General features: G+C 40.8%; 2 protein-coding genes across 8 annotated transcripts in view; one reads left to right on the top strand and one right to left on the bottom strand.

Moving 5' to 3' along the window:
* celsr2 (cadherin, EGF LAG seven-pass G-type receptor 2) overlaps positions 1-3,948 on the top strand; it is a 177,077-nt gene extending 173,129 nt beyond the window's left edge. For 2 of the 4 annotated variants that reach the window (XM_055654628.1, XM_055654626.1), the window contains exons 34-35: positions 982-1,231; positions 2,068-2,240. In XM_055654628.1, coding sequence (XP_055510603.1) covers positions 982-1,231; positions 2,068-2,095 — 278 coding nt within the window. In that variant the 3' untranslated portion in view covers positions 2,096-2,240. The other 2 variants (XM_055654629.1, XM_055654627.1) reach the window with 2 other exon arrangements.
* A 2,238-nt stretch (positions 3,949-6,186) lies between these two features.
* LOC129708699 (proline/serine-rich coiled-coil protein 1-like) lies at positions 6,187-16,933 on the bottom strand. Of its 4 annotated transcripts, none has more exons than XM_055654635.1 (8): positions 16,694-16,930; positions 13,500-13,563; positions 12,500-12,557; positions 10,902-11,508; positions 10,418-10,571; positions 8,664-9,011; positions 8,105-8,198; positions 6,187-7,045 (listed from the first exon to the last, which is right to left on the bottom strand). In XM_055654635.1, exons 2-8 carry the CDS (start codon positions 13,516-13,518, stop codon positions 7,042-7,044), a joined length of 1,284 nt encoding a protein of 427 aa, XP_055510610.1. In that variant the 5' UTR covers positions 13,519-13,563; positions 16,694-16,930; the 3' UTR covers positions 6,187-7,041. The 4 variants fall into 4 exon arrangements, with proteins under 4 accessions (XP_055510610.1, XP_055510609.1, XP_055510607.1 ...); XM_055654634.1 differs by lacking the exon at positions 6,187-7,045 and adding an exon at positions 7,306-7,452 and having other exon boundaries at positions 10,418-10,568; positions 16,694-16,933; XM_055654632.1 differs by lacking the exon at positions 6,187-7,045 and adding an exon at positions 7,306-7,452 and having other exon boundaries at positions 16,694-16,931.
* Positions 16,934-17,151: the final 218 nt, after the last annotated feature.

The following is a 17,151-nucleotide window of genomic DNA, read 5'->3' as shown; positions in this document are numbered from 1 at the left end:
GATTAAAATCATACAGCATGGAACCAGGCTTTCGGCCCAACTCATCCATGCTGACCAAGATGCCCCATCCAAGCTAGTGTCTTTGCCCACATTTGGCGCATATCCCTCTGAACCTTTACTATCCATATACCTGTCCAAATGTCTTTAAATTTTTTTATAGTACCTGACTCATCTATGTCTTCTGGCAGCTCATTGTGTATATCCACCACCCGGCGTGTGAAAAACTTGCCCCCATTGAATCTCACTTAAATCTATGTCGTTCTTGATTCCCTACTCTGGGTAAAAGACTGTACATTCACCCAATCTATTCCCCGCATGATTTTATGCACTTCTATAAGCTCACCCCTCAGCGCAATGACATGGAAGAATCCATTTTGCAACTGACAAGATTTCACCCAGAGTTCCTTAGTTACTCCAGCAGTTTTTATTTGTAAACTAGCATCGGCAGTTCCTTGTGTCTATCCATCTATCACTTGTTTTCTAGCCATCTAACCATGTTGTCTAGAGATGCTTCCTGAGACACTTTGTCTTATTTTGTAAAACAGCACCTGTGCTCCTTGTGTCAATCCATCTACCTGTCCAAATGGCATTTAGATGTTATAGTACCTGTCTCAACCACCTCCTCATTGTTACATACCCACCACCCTGTGTGTGAAAAAATGTCCCTGTTTTTTTTTGTCAACCAGCATCCAGCTCCTTGTGTTAATGCACCTATCACTAGCAAGGTTTTGTGTCCACCCCTACCACAATTAATCTGAAGGGGCCCAACCAAAATGTTGCCTACCCATGTTCTCCAGAGATGCCGCCTCACCTACTCTAGCACTTTGTCCTTTTTTCCTAACGCACTTTGTGTTTTTCTCACCGTTCCATCATCAATCTGCATAATTTCAGCATTATACAAATATTTGCAGCGATATCTGGAAAATAAGACATCGTTTGCAGTCAATCATAGAATGTTTTGTCTTCCATTGAAACATACAGGAATTCTGAAAAATAAAGCGTTACCCCTGTTCTCGGAGAGGAACAGTATTAATCGAATACACAACGAACTTTCCAATCATATATCTGCCACCGTCTGCTCTCGTGCTTCTTCAGTGGGATCGAGTGAAGGGAGCCGATCGGGCGGGGTGACAAAACTGAGGCAAGCGATGGGCGAGCAGATAAATGGGGTCATGCCCATACCCATGAGCATTAAAACAGGCACGGTGGATGAAGATTCATCAGGCTCTGAGTGAGTATGTCTGAGGAGAGAGAAGAGGGAGTAACTGTCTGAGTAGTTTGATAGCTTTCCCAAAGTGTAGATGGAGTCAATAAAACTGACTATTCTATCAGTTAGTCAGATTAACTGATCTGACTAACTAATCAGTACAGTGTTAGGAAGCTGGTATACATGAAGGACTGCGCTATATTCACAGTTCCCTGCAATTTCATGTGATCATTAGCTGAGCTGTTGCCATATCAAAGCTAATACACTGGGTTCAAGAACAGCTTCTTCCCCTCTGTTGATGACTGGAAGCTTGCTAAGGTTATTTCCTGGGACTAAACGTTCATATTTGACATAACTAATGTTAAGGTACAAGGTTGGATTACAATTTGGATTTGGGGATACACTTGGTTTATATTTCAGGGCAGGGAAAAAATCGGCATGATACATCATCAGTGGAGGACCTAAAAGAGTAGATAAGAAATTATTGTGTCTTATTTTAATAAAGGCGCCCAAGCCAGGCGAACCTTTGTGTGCTAGTCACAGAAGTGGATCTGCAATCGGACATTACAATCACTCCACTCTTTTAAATCTCTACTCCAACAGCAAATTCCCTTTATCATGTATTTGTACACTTTGGATGACACGATAGTAATCATGTTGTGTCTTTCCGCTGACTGGTTAGCACACAACAAAAAGCTTTTCACTGCACGTGGCAATAAATTAAACTCAAAATACTTTCAGTATTTGAATTTTGACAATATTAGATCGATTGGTTGTTAAAAAATTAAAATTCAGGTGTATGTATCTCCATTTGTGAAACAAACTAATTTCTAAATCTTTTCTCTCCTCATCAAACCTAGATTTCTGTTTTTTAATTTTCTCCATTGAAGCATTTACATAATTAATCTCACTATCATAATGTATCTCACTATCAACCATATACTTCTAATACTGAAATGCACAGTTGATTTCCATCATACCAATCTCAACATGTAATCATGATCATGCATTTTTTTTTCCTTTTATCCTTTTCACTCAGTAGCAGTGATGAGACTTCGATATGACATCTCAATCCAGCACGGGACACTATGAACTGCTAAATCTACAGAGATGTCACTTTGTTCACTTCAGGCAGCACAGGATACTTGCTACAGCCTTGACCAGGGTACAGAGCTGCAAATAAACGAACACTTAAATGTGAAGAAACCGCTGTCATGTGGAAAGTGCGTCCTGGAAAGTGTAACTGCTGGATATCATTGGTGCCAAATTATGTTGGGCATTGATCTGTTTCTGCATCGTGCTATGGTCAAAGTGGGTGCTAGGAGCACAGGTTAAAAACATTTTCAAAAGGCACCCGAACATATTTAAGAGCACTCAGGACAACTAAAATTCTAAGAAGTGAGAGCTTCAGAGCTTCGTGTTCTCAAATAACGTGCAAAAAGGAGGGAAGACTTGAAGCTTCAGGGAATATATTGCAACTACTGTTTTTAAAATTAAGGTTTGTGTTTGAAGATTCCCCAAGATGACCTCGATCACAATTGTTTTGACTCCCGCCAGTAACGAGACATGCAATAAGGGAACACACTGGAGTATATAGCCATGGCCATTTTCAGTTTAACGCTGCAAGTTTTGAGATACAAACAAAATATTTCATTACTTCAAAATTACGCGAGCGTTTAGCTTGGCGTTTTTTATTCTATCAGACAGATATCAGAAATAAGGCTAGAAAGAAGGAACTGCATGTGCTGGTTTACATAATAGGACACACGGTGCTGGAGTAATTGAGTGGGTCAGGCAGCATCTCTGGGGAAAATGGATATCCAAATGCTCCATAAATGTTGACTGACCCGTTGAATTACTCCAGCACTTTGTGTCCTTTTTCATCTGATATAAGGTATCAGGAAGTGTGTATTTTTCTTACTAAAACCATTACTTCACTATTTAGAAATTAATGTCCAGAAGAATAAAAATGCTGGCTGTCATACTTTATATTAAACATTTTCTGCATTCCAAATCTACACACTATGAACCAGATATTCATTGTTTGTTAAATTTAGATTTATTAATGTCTAATCCACCCGTTTTAATATTTGTGTGGACATTGATTGAAGTATGCCTATCCTTCGAGTTTGCCTTTGGGAAGCTTCATTGCCATTAGTTGAGTATCGGTTGTGAGACCACAAACTGAACTGACGGCTGTACACATGTAAGTCGATAAACTGTAACCAGGTCCCACGTATGTGGGGGAGATACTTGCCTTTAGCCACACGGCCTTTCACACTCCAGGTATAGTGGAGTGGTTCTCAGACCAATGCGTACTTGAACATTTTTTTTACAAGACAGCTGTTTGTAGATATTTTGATATCATTGTTAATTTGTCTTGAGAGAAAATGTGCTGTACATGGTTTTTCTTTCTTTTTACAGTTGGTTAACATAGCTCTAAAAGTGAGTAGGAAATCCAGGATGTTTTATTTAAAGAATGCTGCTCATTTTTTTCCTGTTAATATGATGTTTGTTCATATTGTATAGATTATTTTGATTGAAAGCAAAAGCTTCCACTATTTTATCTGAAGAACATTTGGTGAATTTGTTTTCCATTGATGTCTTCACCAAAAAGTTTGAAAATGAAATGCTTTCTCAAAGTGAATTGTACAGTGAATTCCTTAATGTATATATTGTAGGTTTTTAAATAAATGTAGTTGAAACAGGTTGAGTAACCTGAAATTAAAGTTTTGCCACATTATTTTCCCAAGGACATTTTACTTCTTGATTAGAAACTTGTTAGACTAGTATAATTTGTGGTTCCATTAATTTCATATATTTTGGTATAATTTCCAAAAGAATAATTTTATCTTTTTTAGTATAAAGATATGTGAAAAGATTGTCTCATGTCTCCAAGCAGTTTCCAACAGGAGGTATTCTAGTGATCTGGAACAGTGAAAATGGTTAATTCCTATCACAAGAAAACTATTACCCTGATCGTTATGTGGCCAATTAGTAAGCACTAAGGTTTTTTTTATAATGCCCTAAAAAAGCCAGTGGTTCCACAGTTAACAACCAACTCTGACTGTGAGAATGTTTGGGACTTCAGTGTAATTGTACATGGATGTGGAGTTCCATGTTTAATTGACTATCAGTTGTTTCCCATTGATGCTGACGATCCGAGCTGGTATTTGAACTTCTTAAAGTTCCCTGCATTTAAAAAAGAAAATCTGCCTGCTACACCCATGCCCCATTAAGAAAAAAACGCTGCAAAGGTGAGAGGTAAGGAGTGTTGCAGGTAATTTATATTTCTTAAATTCATTAAATGTCACTATTCAAGTATTTTCTGTTAAATGTTTCGATTGACGGCTCGGGCAGCCAGGTCAAGCTGGGTTAGAGTCTGCAAAGCAATTACACTCAGTGCTTTAGTTTTGTGACATTGACACCTCTTAAAAAGTTAAATGCTATTTTTGTATTCTGTCAATGTGACATGTATGTTTAATAATTGTACATACTGGAACCTTTGTGTCTGCAAAAAACCACCTTCAACGACATGGTCAGTCAGCTTCATTAAGCTGGGGGACAGTCTAGGATGAGGTTTAGTAGGTAAGCTTGGCTTTTCTTACACAGGGGTCGAAATTAGCGGTTGCCCGGGTGCCAATGGCCACCTAAAATGCCGCCGGGCAACCTAAATACCGAGTCATTTTGCCCGGCTTGGCACTGCAGATACTAGTTTATACCAAAGATAGATTAAAAAAACTGGAGTAACTCAGCTGGTCAGGCAGCATCTCTGGAGAAAAGGAACGTGACTTTTCGTGTTGGCGGCAACTGTACTACGTGGCAAAGATACTAGGTGCGGGGTGACGGAGGGTTGGAGTGAATGACGGGCCCCGCACAGCGGCAGTGGCTCCACGTCCCTCGTCCGCCCTGATAGCGACCGCTGTCTGCCACTCCGCCAACAGCGATAAACGCTTTCAAAATGCTTTCCGATGCAGGGAGGGAGGGAGGTAGGAAGGAAGGAAGGCCCTTCTACCGTCTGAAGCAAAGATCTTATACCACCTGCACCGCTCAGCCCCGCACCTTCCTGTTGTCTGGCAGAGGAGGGGAGGCGGTGGCGAGGAGATCCCAACTGCCTCCCCCTTTGGTGGTGGCACTTGACGGTGGACAGGGATGGCTAAGGCAGCGGGGCGATGATGCCGGTGTTGTCCGAGGAGCGCTGACCTTCCCTCCTCCCTCCTCTCTCCATCCCTCTCCCTCTGTCCCCCTCCTCTCCATCCCGCACTGATCCCCATTCCCGCCTCTATTCAGTCCTCACTTACATCCCCTGTGCTCCCCTACCCCTCTACCCTTCCATCTATTCATCCTGCACTGACCCCCCTATCTACCTCGCATTGATTCTCCTGCCACCCCCCATCCATCCTACTCTGGTCCCCCAATTCATCTCGAACTGAACCTTCTTCCCATCCATTCCTGTACTGCACCTCCCATTCATCCCGTACTGTCCCCCCCCCCCCATCCATCCATCCTGTTGTGATCAATCTGTAGTGTGCATGGCGTGCATTTCTGTTACCATGGTCCAGGATTTATTGACACAGGTTGATCATACACTGAATAATCCAACCACATTTTTGTTTGGAAGTAGAAAGAAATAATAGAAATTGTATTAATTTCAATGTGTAAAAAGAGTTGAGATACTGTATTATAATTTTGCTGCATGTCATTGTGGTATATATCACGTTGTGGCGGGGTCTTGATTTCGTTTGTGACTTTATTTGAAGCAGAAATAATATGTGAATGCTTCATTGAGCATAATTTAGACTGGTAACTATGCACTTCGTCCAAGCACTTTATTGCACGTGTCATGCAAGCTATCTTAAATGACCACCTAAACTGTCATTTGGCACCCTAAAAAGCTGCCTAGGTTGCCCAGCTGGCAACAGGGAAAAAAAGTTAAGTGAGAGCCCTGTTACATATTACAAAATGAGAATGACAATTACTTGCTACAAAATCCTTTTATTGCTGCTTGTCTGGGGGAAATAATGAAAGATGTACATATAATGTAGTGTTCAAAACAATAGAGGTAAATGCTGCAATAGAACTATATCCAAACCTTACCTAGAATATAATTCAAAAGTGTATCTTTCACCCCCTCCCCCCTTAAAAAATATAGAACGTGTCTCTTTTTAAAAAAAGGTTAATCAAATAACTGGGCTAATTGCACTGGCAGTGAAATTGTGAACACTGGCATCTGGGCAACAACAGGCTGGAATAACAGTTTTATTCACTAAAGATAACTGGTGAACCTATTGAGTTGGGGGTTTCTGGTAGACTCACAAATTACAAAATGTAATTATTCACTTTTAAAATTGCCTGTGATGGGATGTTTTAGCCCATACCTTAACCGTTCAATCATAATGCTTGGTCCATTGTTTGATCGTACTGTGAAAAATGTGCATTTTATAGACCACTGCATGAACTTGTATTTTCCAGTAAATTGAGTGGACAAGATGCACAAATAAACATCTTCATTCCCAGAAATTGAATTTTCACATTAAAGTATAACATTTAAGATATACAACTATTTTTTGTATTACCTCTAAATGTTAAGTGGTTTAAATCCATACATATGTATTCACAGAGGAAATGCATTTCTTCTTATCATCAAAGATAAAAATCCACCAGGATTTTTTTTTTCCTGTACATGTCAGTTTCCTTGCATATATTTTCCACGTGAGGGGGAAAGATCATTCCAAGGTGGGATGTTCATGAAAGCTGCTGTGAAGCTCGAGGTCTCTGCACCCACAACAAAACCATTCCCTGCTGCTCTGGTAGTCATTGAACCTCAAAAGTGATCACCTGTAAAATAAATTCAAAACTGTATTTAGAAACTATCCTGATGCAGACATTTGTTCGGTCTGTATTTAATAGGGGTAATATTTTGCTTATCAAGGAGAAAACAGCAATAATTTAATTAAGGTTTGTTGAACAATCTCTACATAGTTCTACGGTAAAGATGTTTTTTTTTCTTAATAAATTTTTCCTTTTCAACACATCAATTTGCATTTAAGATGTTTAAAAAATCTATTGTTATAAAATCTGAAAAGAACAACCCATGAAATATTAGATATTTTTTAATCATAGAAAGCAGACAAAAATTGTAGGCATTGTGCCTGACAAACCTATTGAAGTCACAAGAGACTGTAGATGCAGGAACCGTGAACACAAAACAAAGTACTGGAGGAACTCATGGGATCAGGCAGTGTCTGTGGAGGGAACAAACAGATGAGTCTTCAAACTGGAGAAAAATCCCGACCCGAAATGTCGCCTATCCTTTCTCTCCACTGAACCTGCTTGACCTGCTGCGTTCCTCCAGTAACATGTTTTATACTCAAACCTATTGAAGTAGATGTTATACCTCTGTGCAACATAAAGTCAAACAGAAAAAAGTTTGTTATTAGTTGCACCATCCAGTAGTCCAAAAAAAAATCAGCTAGTCTGGATTTTCACAATTTTGCTGTGCATTCTGGCATCTTGCCAAATGTAAACATGCCTTCATCTACAAATACAGATAGGACTACCCTCTAATTTATGCAAAGTACAGCTTACAGCGTTCCATAAGCTAGGGTACAGTCCGATTCTCCTCTACCTCCATTGGAATTTATCAAGAGAACTGTTATGCTACAATGCTGAGAATTATATACTGCACTCTGTATCATCCCCTTTACTATATTACTTGAGTTTCACGACTGCATTTATGTATAGCATTATCTGATTTGTTTGGAAAGTATGCAAAACAATGCTTTTCACTGTAACAAAGTGCATGTGATAATAATAAACCTTAAATTTTTTTATGTTTCTCCCCAGTGGTAACAAAAGTTACAGTTCATTATTTGCCAAGAAATTTGTGAACATTACCTTTTTACATTACTTAAAGTCACTTTCTTGGGCAGAGACCTATTTTGGATTGTTGAAGTTGTTGCACTTGAATTCACATGTTTAGTAGGAGCAACTGAAAGAAATAGAAAAGCAAACTAGAATTGGGTTATCTCAGCAAAAAATTCATAATTCATGAGCAGAATTAGGCCATTCAGCCCATCGATCTATTCAGCTATCCAATCATGGCTGATTTATCTTTTCCTCAACCCCATTATCTTTGATACCCTTATTAATCAAATAATTATCAATTGTTGCTTTTGAAATACCCAGAGTTTGCTTCCACAGCCCTGTGGCAACGAATTTCAGATTCACCACCAAAATTGAGGAATTGCAGCTTTTTCTTTTCTGTTCTGTACTGAAATCATGGTGCTGATTGCCTGATGTGATGTACACTATTTTAGAGCTTTACATTTTACCAGGTTATCCAGAAATTATGATATGCATTTCCATATTGGTTCTAATATGCCACAAAACAAAAATCTTAGAACTTTTAGAGTCTCAAATAAGCAAAGACTCCATTTCCTTGAGGAAAAATTACCTGTTGTTTGGAATTGCGTTTCTGATCCCTTCCCTTTGAGCACCTCTGAATTGCCTCTTTCCATTCTGGTCCCAGCACGAACAGATACGGTCGATCCAGGCCGCAAACGACTTCCCGGAACTATTGGCTTGCCTGACACTTGACCTCGACTATTGTTCTCTGTGGCGACAGCTCGATAAGTACTTGGAGGCATCTTAATATTTGTGACAGTGGTGGGTTTTAAATGAGTTGATGAGGACATCTTCCTCTCTGTCATCAGTGGTGGTTTTCCTTTGCTTGGTTTACTGTACATGATAGTACTTCTTCCTGACTCTCTTGAGAGATTTACTGGGTTGTTCAGCGCCACACCTGTTAAAAAAAGATAAAACCCATGACATTTCTTTCCATTCTCCCAGGTGTTTGATGGGCAACCTGTATTTGAGAGCCAGGATGTCATGATCAGAGCTGCCAAGTTTTGTCAGAGCATTTCAATATTCTATTACCTGAAAATCAGTATTTTTACACAGTGCCATTTTGCTGAAAAAAGTGTTTTTTTTAATGTGCGGTCATACCCATGTAAGAGTACAAGAATGCATAACTTTGCTACCAATTGACATGGCTTCTACGCACCTTACTTGACAGTGCATTCATTGCCATCTCTTTGTATACTTCTGTTTGAATGGCTGCTTCCTGCTTTTAGCACCAGATGATGATGTGGAAGCCATTTGGAAGCCTCGCTCACTTCTCCCTGCTTCCTCTCTTTCCCTCCCACCCTCCCTCTTGTCTTCCTTTTTTCTCCCTCCGTCTTATTCCCTCCCTCCCACTCCCTCTCTCCCTCCCCTAACAGTCTGTGACCCACAGCGCTATGTGTAAAGCGCTCCAGCTGGAAGCGCTTTTTAAACCTGGAGCGGGACAGGCAGATCAAAGCTAATAAACGTAATCATGCCGATCTTGAAATTTAAAATACTAATGGATTTAATCTGCTATAATTTTTAGAGTTACAGTATTACTTTTTATATCCTTGCATTTCTTAAGCAGCAAGATGAAACAGGGCTGATTTAAAAAAAAATCTGTACATCCGTATTCTGATCGCATTTCCGTACAAAATAAGGAAAATGCGTACTACTTTGCAGCTCTGCATGATGCAGCTTTATGCGACTATGGTAAGGTTGCACTTGGAGTATTGCGTGCAGTTCTGGTCGCCCCATTAAAGAAGCATGCGGAGACTTGAGAGGCTGCAGAGGAGGAAGCTTGTCTGGATTAGCAGGTATTAGATACGGAGAGTTGGACAGACTTGTATTGGTTTCACTAGAATGCCAGAGGTTGTGCGGGGATGTGATAAAAGTATATAAAATTATGAGGGGTTTAACAAGGGTAGACAGTCAAAACGATTTTCCCAGGACTGGCGGGCATAGCTTTAAGGTGCAAGGAGCAAACTTTAAAGGAGATGTGTAGAACAAGTTTTTTTATACGGAAGATAGTGAATGCCTGGGATACGTTGTGCCAAAGGACTTTTGGATAGCTGGGAAATGGAGGGATACGGATTATGTGTAGCAGATATGAGTTGGCATGATGTTCGGCCAGACGTTGATCGCTGAAGGAATGGTAAAAAAAATACTGAAGAATGAAGATACTAAGTTAACTGAAATATGTAAAATGCTTAATGAGTGTACTTAAAATCTAAGATTGAATGCCAACTATTCCTTAAACACAGCAGGGCTAACCAATATTTTAAATGAAAAATATAAACTAAGAGTGGATTCACGAGCACCAACCTCTTGATTGTTTTAAGTTTCCAGCTGGCGGCAAGGGTAAATCCTTTTTTGAAGGATACTCATAGGGCTTTGATGATGATAATAAATGTATGTTTCCTTTTTTGTTAATACCAGATGGAAGCTTCAGACCTGATGGTCTGGCAAGCACTGACTGCTACAAAAAACAAAGGGAAGATTAATTTAAGTTTTGTGCATATCATTAATAAAGAATACAAAGGAAAAATATATTATTTATAATCAGTGAAAAAATATTGTGATAAACCACAATAATAACATGGAGAGTTAAATTAAACAATAATTTTATAAGAAACAAGCCAGTTTGCTATTATGGGAAAATAAATTTAAGTGCAAACCATTCTTCTCATTGAAAAATATACGTGAAAAATCTGGCAGTAGGGATTACAATTTTAACAATTGTCTACTCGGGCTATTACATATCCAAATCTGTTGCATCAAATGTTTTGTTCAAAATTGTTTATAGCACCTTCTTAACAGCAGCTTGCTTGCTGTTTGTTGATAGGTTACCCTCCTTTGCTCTCATGGGTTTGTCAGGGGTTATTTGTTCAGTTTCACTTGTTGACTCAACTCTGCAGCTGGTAGTTTGATGTCCATTATCAAATGGTACTTCTGCGCTCTTACTGATTGCACAGTTTTCATTTATAACCTGAAGATCCACAGAAGGAAGAAGTGCTTTATTTGGGCTGTCTAACACAAAGTAAGTATCTCTCCTTGGGCTGCGGGGGCTTTTTTTCCATGTTCTTTCCTCTTGTAAAAGTCTGATTTTGGTCATGGATTCTTTTTCTAATTTTGAACGGTCGCCACAGCTTCTGCCCTCTTTCCCCTGTCTTTTGGCAGTTTCCTTTTCTTTCAAGGCACATTTTTCAAATTGATTTGCCAGCCGGTTTGCTTCTTTCACTATTTCTACCAGCTTCTCTGCACTTAGAGGACTCCACTTTAATACACCTTCATTTGTTTTCTGCTGGCTTCCATTGTTACTGTTCACATCAATCCCCATAGCAGCACTCCTTTCAGACCGCCTGGTGTCACCGAGCAACGCTTCTTCAGCATCATTTTCAAGCAATGATTCTTGGCTGCAGAAGAAGAAACATTTCAACTGAGTACGTCAAATCGTGTCACCCAAACAATATATTTCATCAGAATTGAAAAAAAATCCTTCATCCTCACTTTCAAATATCCTATAAATTCTTATATTGAAAAAGATGTCCATACACAAGCACAAAAGAATTGAAGAAAAATTTTAGAGGAAAATTAATGTCAAGCAAAATCTGAAAGTTGTACATTTATTTGAAATATTTAATGTAGTACCAATGAAGAACTAAAATAACTTTTCTTTCTTACAAACCTACCTAATGTATCTTTGCTACGCACTTATTCCCTCTGGTCAAAATCAAATTATATTGTTTAAGATGGTTTAGAATTAACGCATGTCCAAGGTAAGAACCATCCCCCTATCCTCAAATGGTTTACAGTGACCTCTGCTGGAAAGTAAATGTTACACTTGGATCAAATTTACTGGCACAGCTGAGTATCTTTTAAATCTTCAGGCTATACACAATAACACCGTTTGTTCATAGAATTTGCACTTTTGAGTTATATTACAGTACATAAATTCTTAATGAAAGGCACAATAGGGATAAAGGTAGAAGCAGAACCTCCATGGCATTATTCAGAAAAGTTCCAGGAAGTCCCAGTGCCTGGAAAAAAAATTGACTTGGAGAAAATGCAGTCTGAAGGAGAGGCTTGCATCTTCAAAATAAAAATTATAGCTGAACATGGATTTTCATGTGCCTGTATACTCATCTAATTTTCAATTAGAAAGAACATTGTGTCATTCCCTTCCTACAATAGCATGCAGAACCGCACATAACTCTGCAGGAGACCTACTCCTCTGGTTACCAAGCCACACAAGGATAGAGAAATGTTTTCACAACGATCATTGCTCGATTCAAATACAATGATCTATGGCAGACATTTACTCCTGAAACACTAAAGTGCACAAACATATGCTTGACATGAAATCATTGATTGCCTGTTTACATCTACATGCCAAGGCCACCTTACCTTTCTGCTGGAAAGCCAATCCCAAAATCAAATGTTTCTTCAGTTATAAAGTTGACATCTGGCAAGAAAAGGAAATAACCAATTATTAACTGAAATGATAGACAAGATCCAGAATATGCACAACAGTCTATATATTTAGATTAGTAACTTTAAGTATTTTGACATGAACAAAATCTAAATAGTTGTGATAACATTAAGCTCGAAGAAAATAATATGGATTCATGGAATCCACATCCAAACACCGGCAGGTTTCCTATTTCACACACCATCCTGACTTGGATAATAATTGCTGCTGCTTCATGATCCCAAGGTATAAATCCTGAAGCAACCCAAACAACATGTGTGCTGTCTCCATAAAAATGCAGCTGTCCAAGGCAGCATCACCTTCTCATCAGCAATGAGATGGGCAACAGAAACAAGCCTTGCCGAAAGAATCATATACTGTAAATGAATAATATCTAACCTCAAATATACAGTCACTGTTGCAGGAGCAACTATATACCCAAACTGTTCACACCAATTATCCATAAAAAAACAAATGAAATAACTAACCAAATTACTGATAGACAAAAATGCTGGAGAGACTCAGCGGGTGAGGCAGCATTTATGGAGCAAAGAAAATAAGCAATGTTTCGGGTCGAGACCCATCTTCAGACTGAACCAAATTACTGGTGAATTGAGAGGAAAATATTGACCTGGAGAAACTTATTTTTTCTAATGACATGGTAGCGCAGGTTACAAACTTAAGATCGCGAGTGGGATTCCAAAAGACAACCTCATGCCTCAGAGATTAATGTACACTAAACAAATCTAAACGTGCACACAATATTGACAGTAGAAAACTGAATCCCCTCCTCCCCCTAGGACCAGCACTAATTTACTAGTTGGGATGAGGCAGAAGTGTAAGTAAAACATTTTTTCCATTGGAATTAGAAACAGAAACTCAGTTCAGTTTATCCTAATTGGATGGTGGAATATGAGGTGACAGAAATACGGTTACCATCAGTTGACAGATTCATTTTTGTCTTCAAACTGTGTATTTCCAGTTAGCTCAATAAAATGTTCTGAAGAAAGAAAGGTAATAAGTTAATCAGAATAAAAACAAAATCTGTAAATATTTAATGAAAAACGTATTTGATAAATAATTGCAATATAAATCCACAAATGGTAATACAGGCATTACTCGGGTTATGAAAGCATTCTGTACCTGAGATATTAGACACAAAATGCTGGAGTAACTCAGCGGGTCAGGCAGCATCTCTGGAGAAAAGGTTATGTTTTGGGTCGGAACCCATCTTCAGATGGGAAGATAGTTGGGGGAGGGGGGATCTGGAGGTGAGAAATGGCCAGAACAAATCAGGGCCAGCAACAGATGACCTCAGGAGTTAGGGTGGAGTTCATAATTGTCCATTGTTGGCCAGGGAAGATGTGACGAGGGATACAAGGATGCGAACAGTGGAACTGGTAGGACAACTAAGGTGGCGAGGGGGAATGCAGGAGTTACATGAAATTAGAGAAATCAACGTTTATACCACTCGGTTGTAAGCTGCCCAAGTGAAATATGAAGAGCTGTTTCTTCAATTTGCATGTGGTCTCACTCGGACGGTGAAAGAGGCCCAGAACAGAAAGGTCTGTATGGGAATGGGAAGAGGTGTTAGTGTTTGGCAACCGGGAGATTCCGTAGGCCGAGGCGAACCGAGTGTAAAGGTTCAGCAAAATGAGAAGAACTTTTTTCACACAGAGAGTGGTGAATCTCTGGAACTCTCTGCCACAGAGGGTAGTTGAGGCCAGTTAATTGGCTATATTTAAGAGGGAGTTAGCAGCTTTTTTGTGTAACCTTCGTTCTAAAGGGGATCAGGGGTTCCTTCTTAAAGAAGGGCAGGTACGGGATATGGGAGTTGGATGATCAGCCATGATCATATTGAATGGCGGTGCAGGCTCGAAGGGCCGAATGGCCTACTCCTGCACCTAATTTCTATGTTTTCTATGATCACCAAGTCTATGCTTGGTCTCACTGATATATAAGTGCCCACACTGGGAGCATGAGGTTGGATGAGGCGCAAGTAAACATCTGCCTCACCTGAAAGGAATTTCGAGGTCCCTTTAAGTCGAGGGAGGAGGTAAAAGGTATGCATGACAACCAAACACACTTGCCACTCTTGCTGTCAACTACTATACGGCCCTACAGATTTTGGTTATACAGCACGGAAAAAAACCCTTGGCCCATTCATCCATTGCCTACGAGGAAGTCCCATCTACGCTCGTCCCATTTTCCCACATTTGGCCAATATCCCTCAAAACTGTTCCCATCTATGTACCTGTCCAAGTATCTTGGGATTGAAGTTATATGGATCCCATTCAGGCAGAGATTCGTATAAATGGCACAAAGTGCTGAAATTACTCGGGTGGCATCTCTGGAGAACATGGATAGGCAACATTTTGGACTAGGTAGTAAGATTCCAGCATCGGCACTTCTTCGAGTCTACCGAGGTGCAGGTTTATTATTGTCACGTGTACCAAGGAAGAGTGAAAAGGATCTGAAGAAGGATCCTGACCCAATACATTGCCTATCCATGTTCTCTGGAGATGCTGCCTGACCCACTGAGTTATTCCAGCATTGTCTTTTATAAACCAGCATCTCCAGAGATTAGTTTGACTTGGCCTCATATTTGGGGCATTGTGGGTCGAATGGTCTGTTCCTGTGCTGTACTTTTATATATTCTTAAACGTTTCCCATCCAAGTACCTGTCCAAGTGTCATTTAAATTTCATTATATTACCTGCCTCAACTGTGGTGGCACAATAATTCACAAAGTGCTGGAGTAACTCAGCAGGTTAGGGTGTATCACATCAGAACATGTATAAGTGACAAAATATAATAACAGGGAACTGAAGAAGCTGGTTTAGACCAAGGATAGGCAATGTTGCACTAACTCAGCAGTCAAGCAGCATAGTTGGAAAACATGCTAAGGCAACGTAATACAATTACAAGGAACTGCAGATGCTGGTTTATACCAGAGACACAAAGTGCTGGAGGAACTCAGTGGGTCAGGCAGCATCTTTGGAGAAGGTTACACAAAAAAGCTGGAGAAACTCAGCGGGTGCAGCAGCATCTATGGAGCGAAGGAAATAGGCAACGTTTCGGGCCGAAACCCTTCTTTGGAGAACATGGGTAGATGATGTTTCAATCTATCTACCTCATTGTTGGAGACCCTCGGACTATCTTTAATTTGACTTTACCTTGCACTAAATGTTATTCTTGATATATCCTTTATCTGTACACTGTGGACGGCTTGATTGATTGATTGACACCGGATATTGGAGGAACAGCACCTCATATTCCGCCTGGGCAGCTTGCATCCTGATGGCATGAATGTTGAATTCTCCCAATTTTGCTAGCCCTTGCTATCTCCTCCCATTCCTTAACCCTTGAGCTGTCTCCTCCCATCCCCCCGCCCTCGGGCTCCTCCTGCTCCCCCTTTTCCTTCCTTCTCCCCTCCCACCCCCCATCAGTCTGAAGAAGGGTTTTGGCCCAAAACGTTGCCTATTTTCTTCGCTCCATAGATGTTGCTGCACCCGCTGAGTTTCTCCAGCAATTTTGTGTACCTTTGATTGTAACATAGTCGTTCCGCTGATTGGATAGCATGCAACAACAAAAGCTTTGCAGTGTACCTCGGTCCACGTGACAATAAATTAAACTCTAAGATCAGCCCTCGCCCTCCAAGGAATAAAGTCCCAGCCTGCCCAACCTCTCCCTATAGCTCAGGGCCTCAAGTTCTGGGAACAACATCCTCGTAAATCTCCTCACAACCTTCATTCGGCATTATGGCAAACACTCACTCACTTAAGACAGATAAGAATCACAATGCTGGAATAACTCAGCGGGATTGGCAGTATCTCTGGAGAGAAGGAATGGGTGACGTTTCGGCTCGAGACCCTCCTTCAGACTGAGAGTCAGAGGAGAGAGAAGGAGACACAGAGATAAGGAAGGGTAAAGTGTGAAAATGATAAATCAAAGACCTCGACCCTTCTCTCCAGAGATGATGCCTGGTCCGCTGAGTTACTCCAGCATTCAACGCGTCTATCTTCGGTGTAAACCAGCATCTGCAGTTGCTTTCTGCTTTCACTTACTCCCTCCCCCCCTCCCCTCCCTCAATCTCTCCCTTCACACTCATCCCTCAATCTCTTCACTCACCCCTCCACTCCCTCAGCTTCTTGTTGTTGTTCTTGTTGTCGCCGCCACCATGAGAGGCGGGACCCCGTTCAAATCCGCCCGACGTGAGCGCCAACCGTCACAGCCCCCGCCGCTGCAGCAACACCAAAGATCGCTCCTCTATAATCTTTGAGCAACACCGCGCTCAGCGTCAGCGGCCGCCCACCGCGCTTCACCACGCGCGGCCGCCCACAGCGCTTCACCACGCGCGGTCACCCACAGCGCGCTTCACCAAAGATCTTATAGCGGAGCAAGATCTTTGCGCTTCACCACGCGCGGCCGCAACTGGAGCCGACGTCGGCGCCATGTCCGTCCCTGGACGTGGACGATCTCTGGCGTCTTATTGGCCACGGCCGACGTCAAGCAAGTCGGCGGGGGTTTGAATCGCTCCCGCGCAAGCGGCGGTTGGTGACGAGCATTGGTTGCGAGGGACGAGCGTT

This window comes from Leucoraja erinacea, chromosome 24 (assembly GCF_028641065.1).
Source record: "Leucoraja erinacea ecotype New England chromosome 24, Leri_hhj_1, whole genome shotgun sequence".
In the NCBI taxonomy this organism is placed as follows: domain Eukaryota; kingdom Metazoa; phylum Chordata; class Chondrichthyes; order Rajiformes; family Rajidae; genus Leucoraja; species Leucoraja erinaceus.
This window is presented reverse-complemented; position numbering and strand designations above follow the sequence as displayed.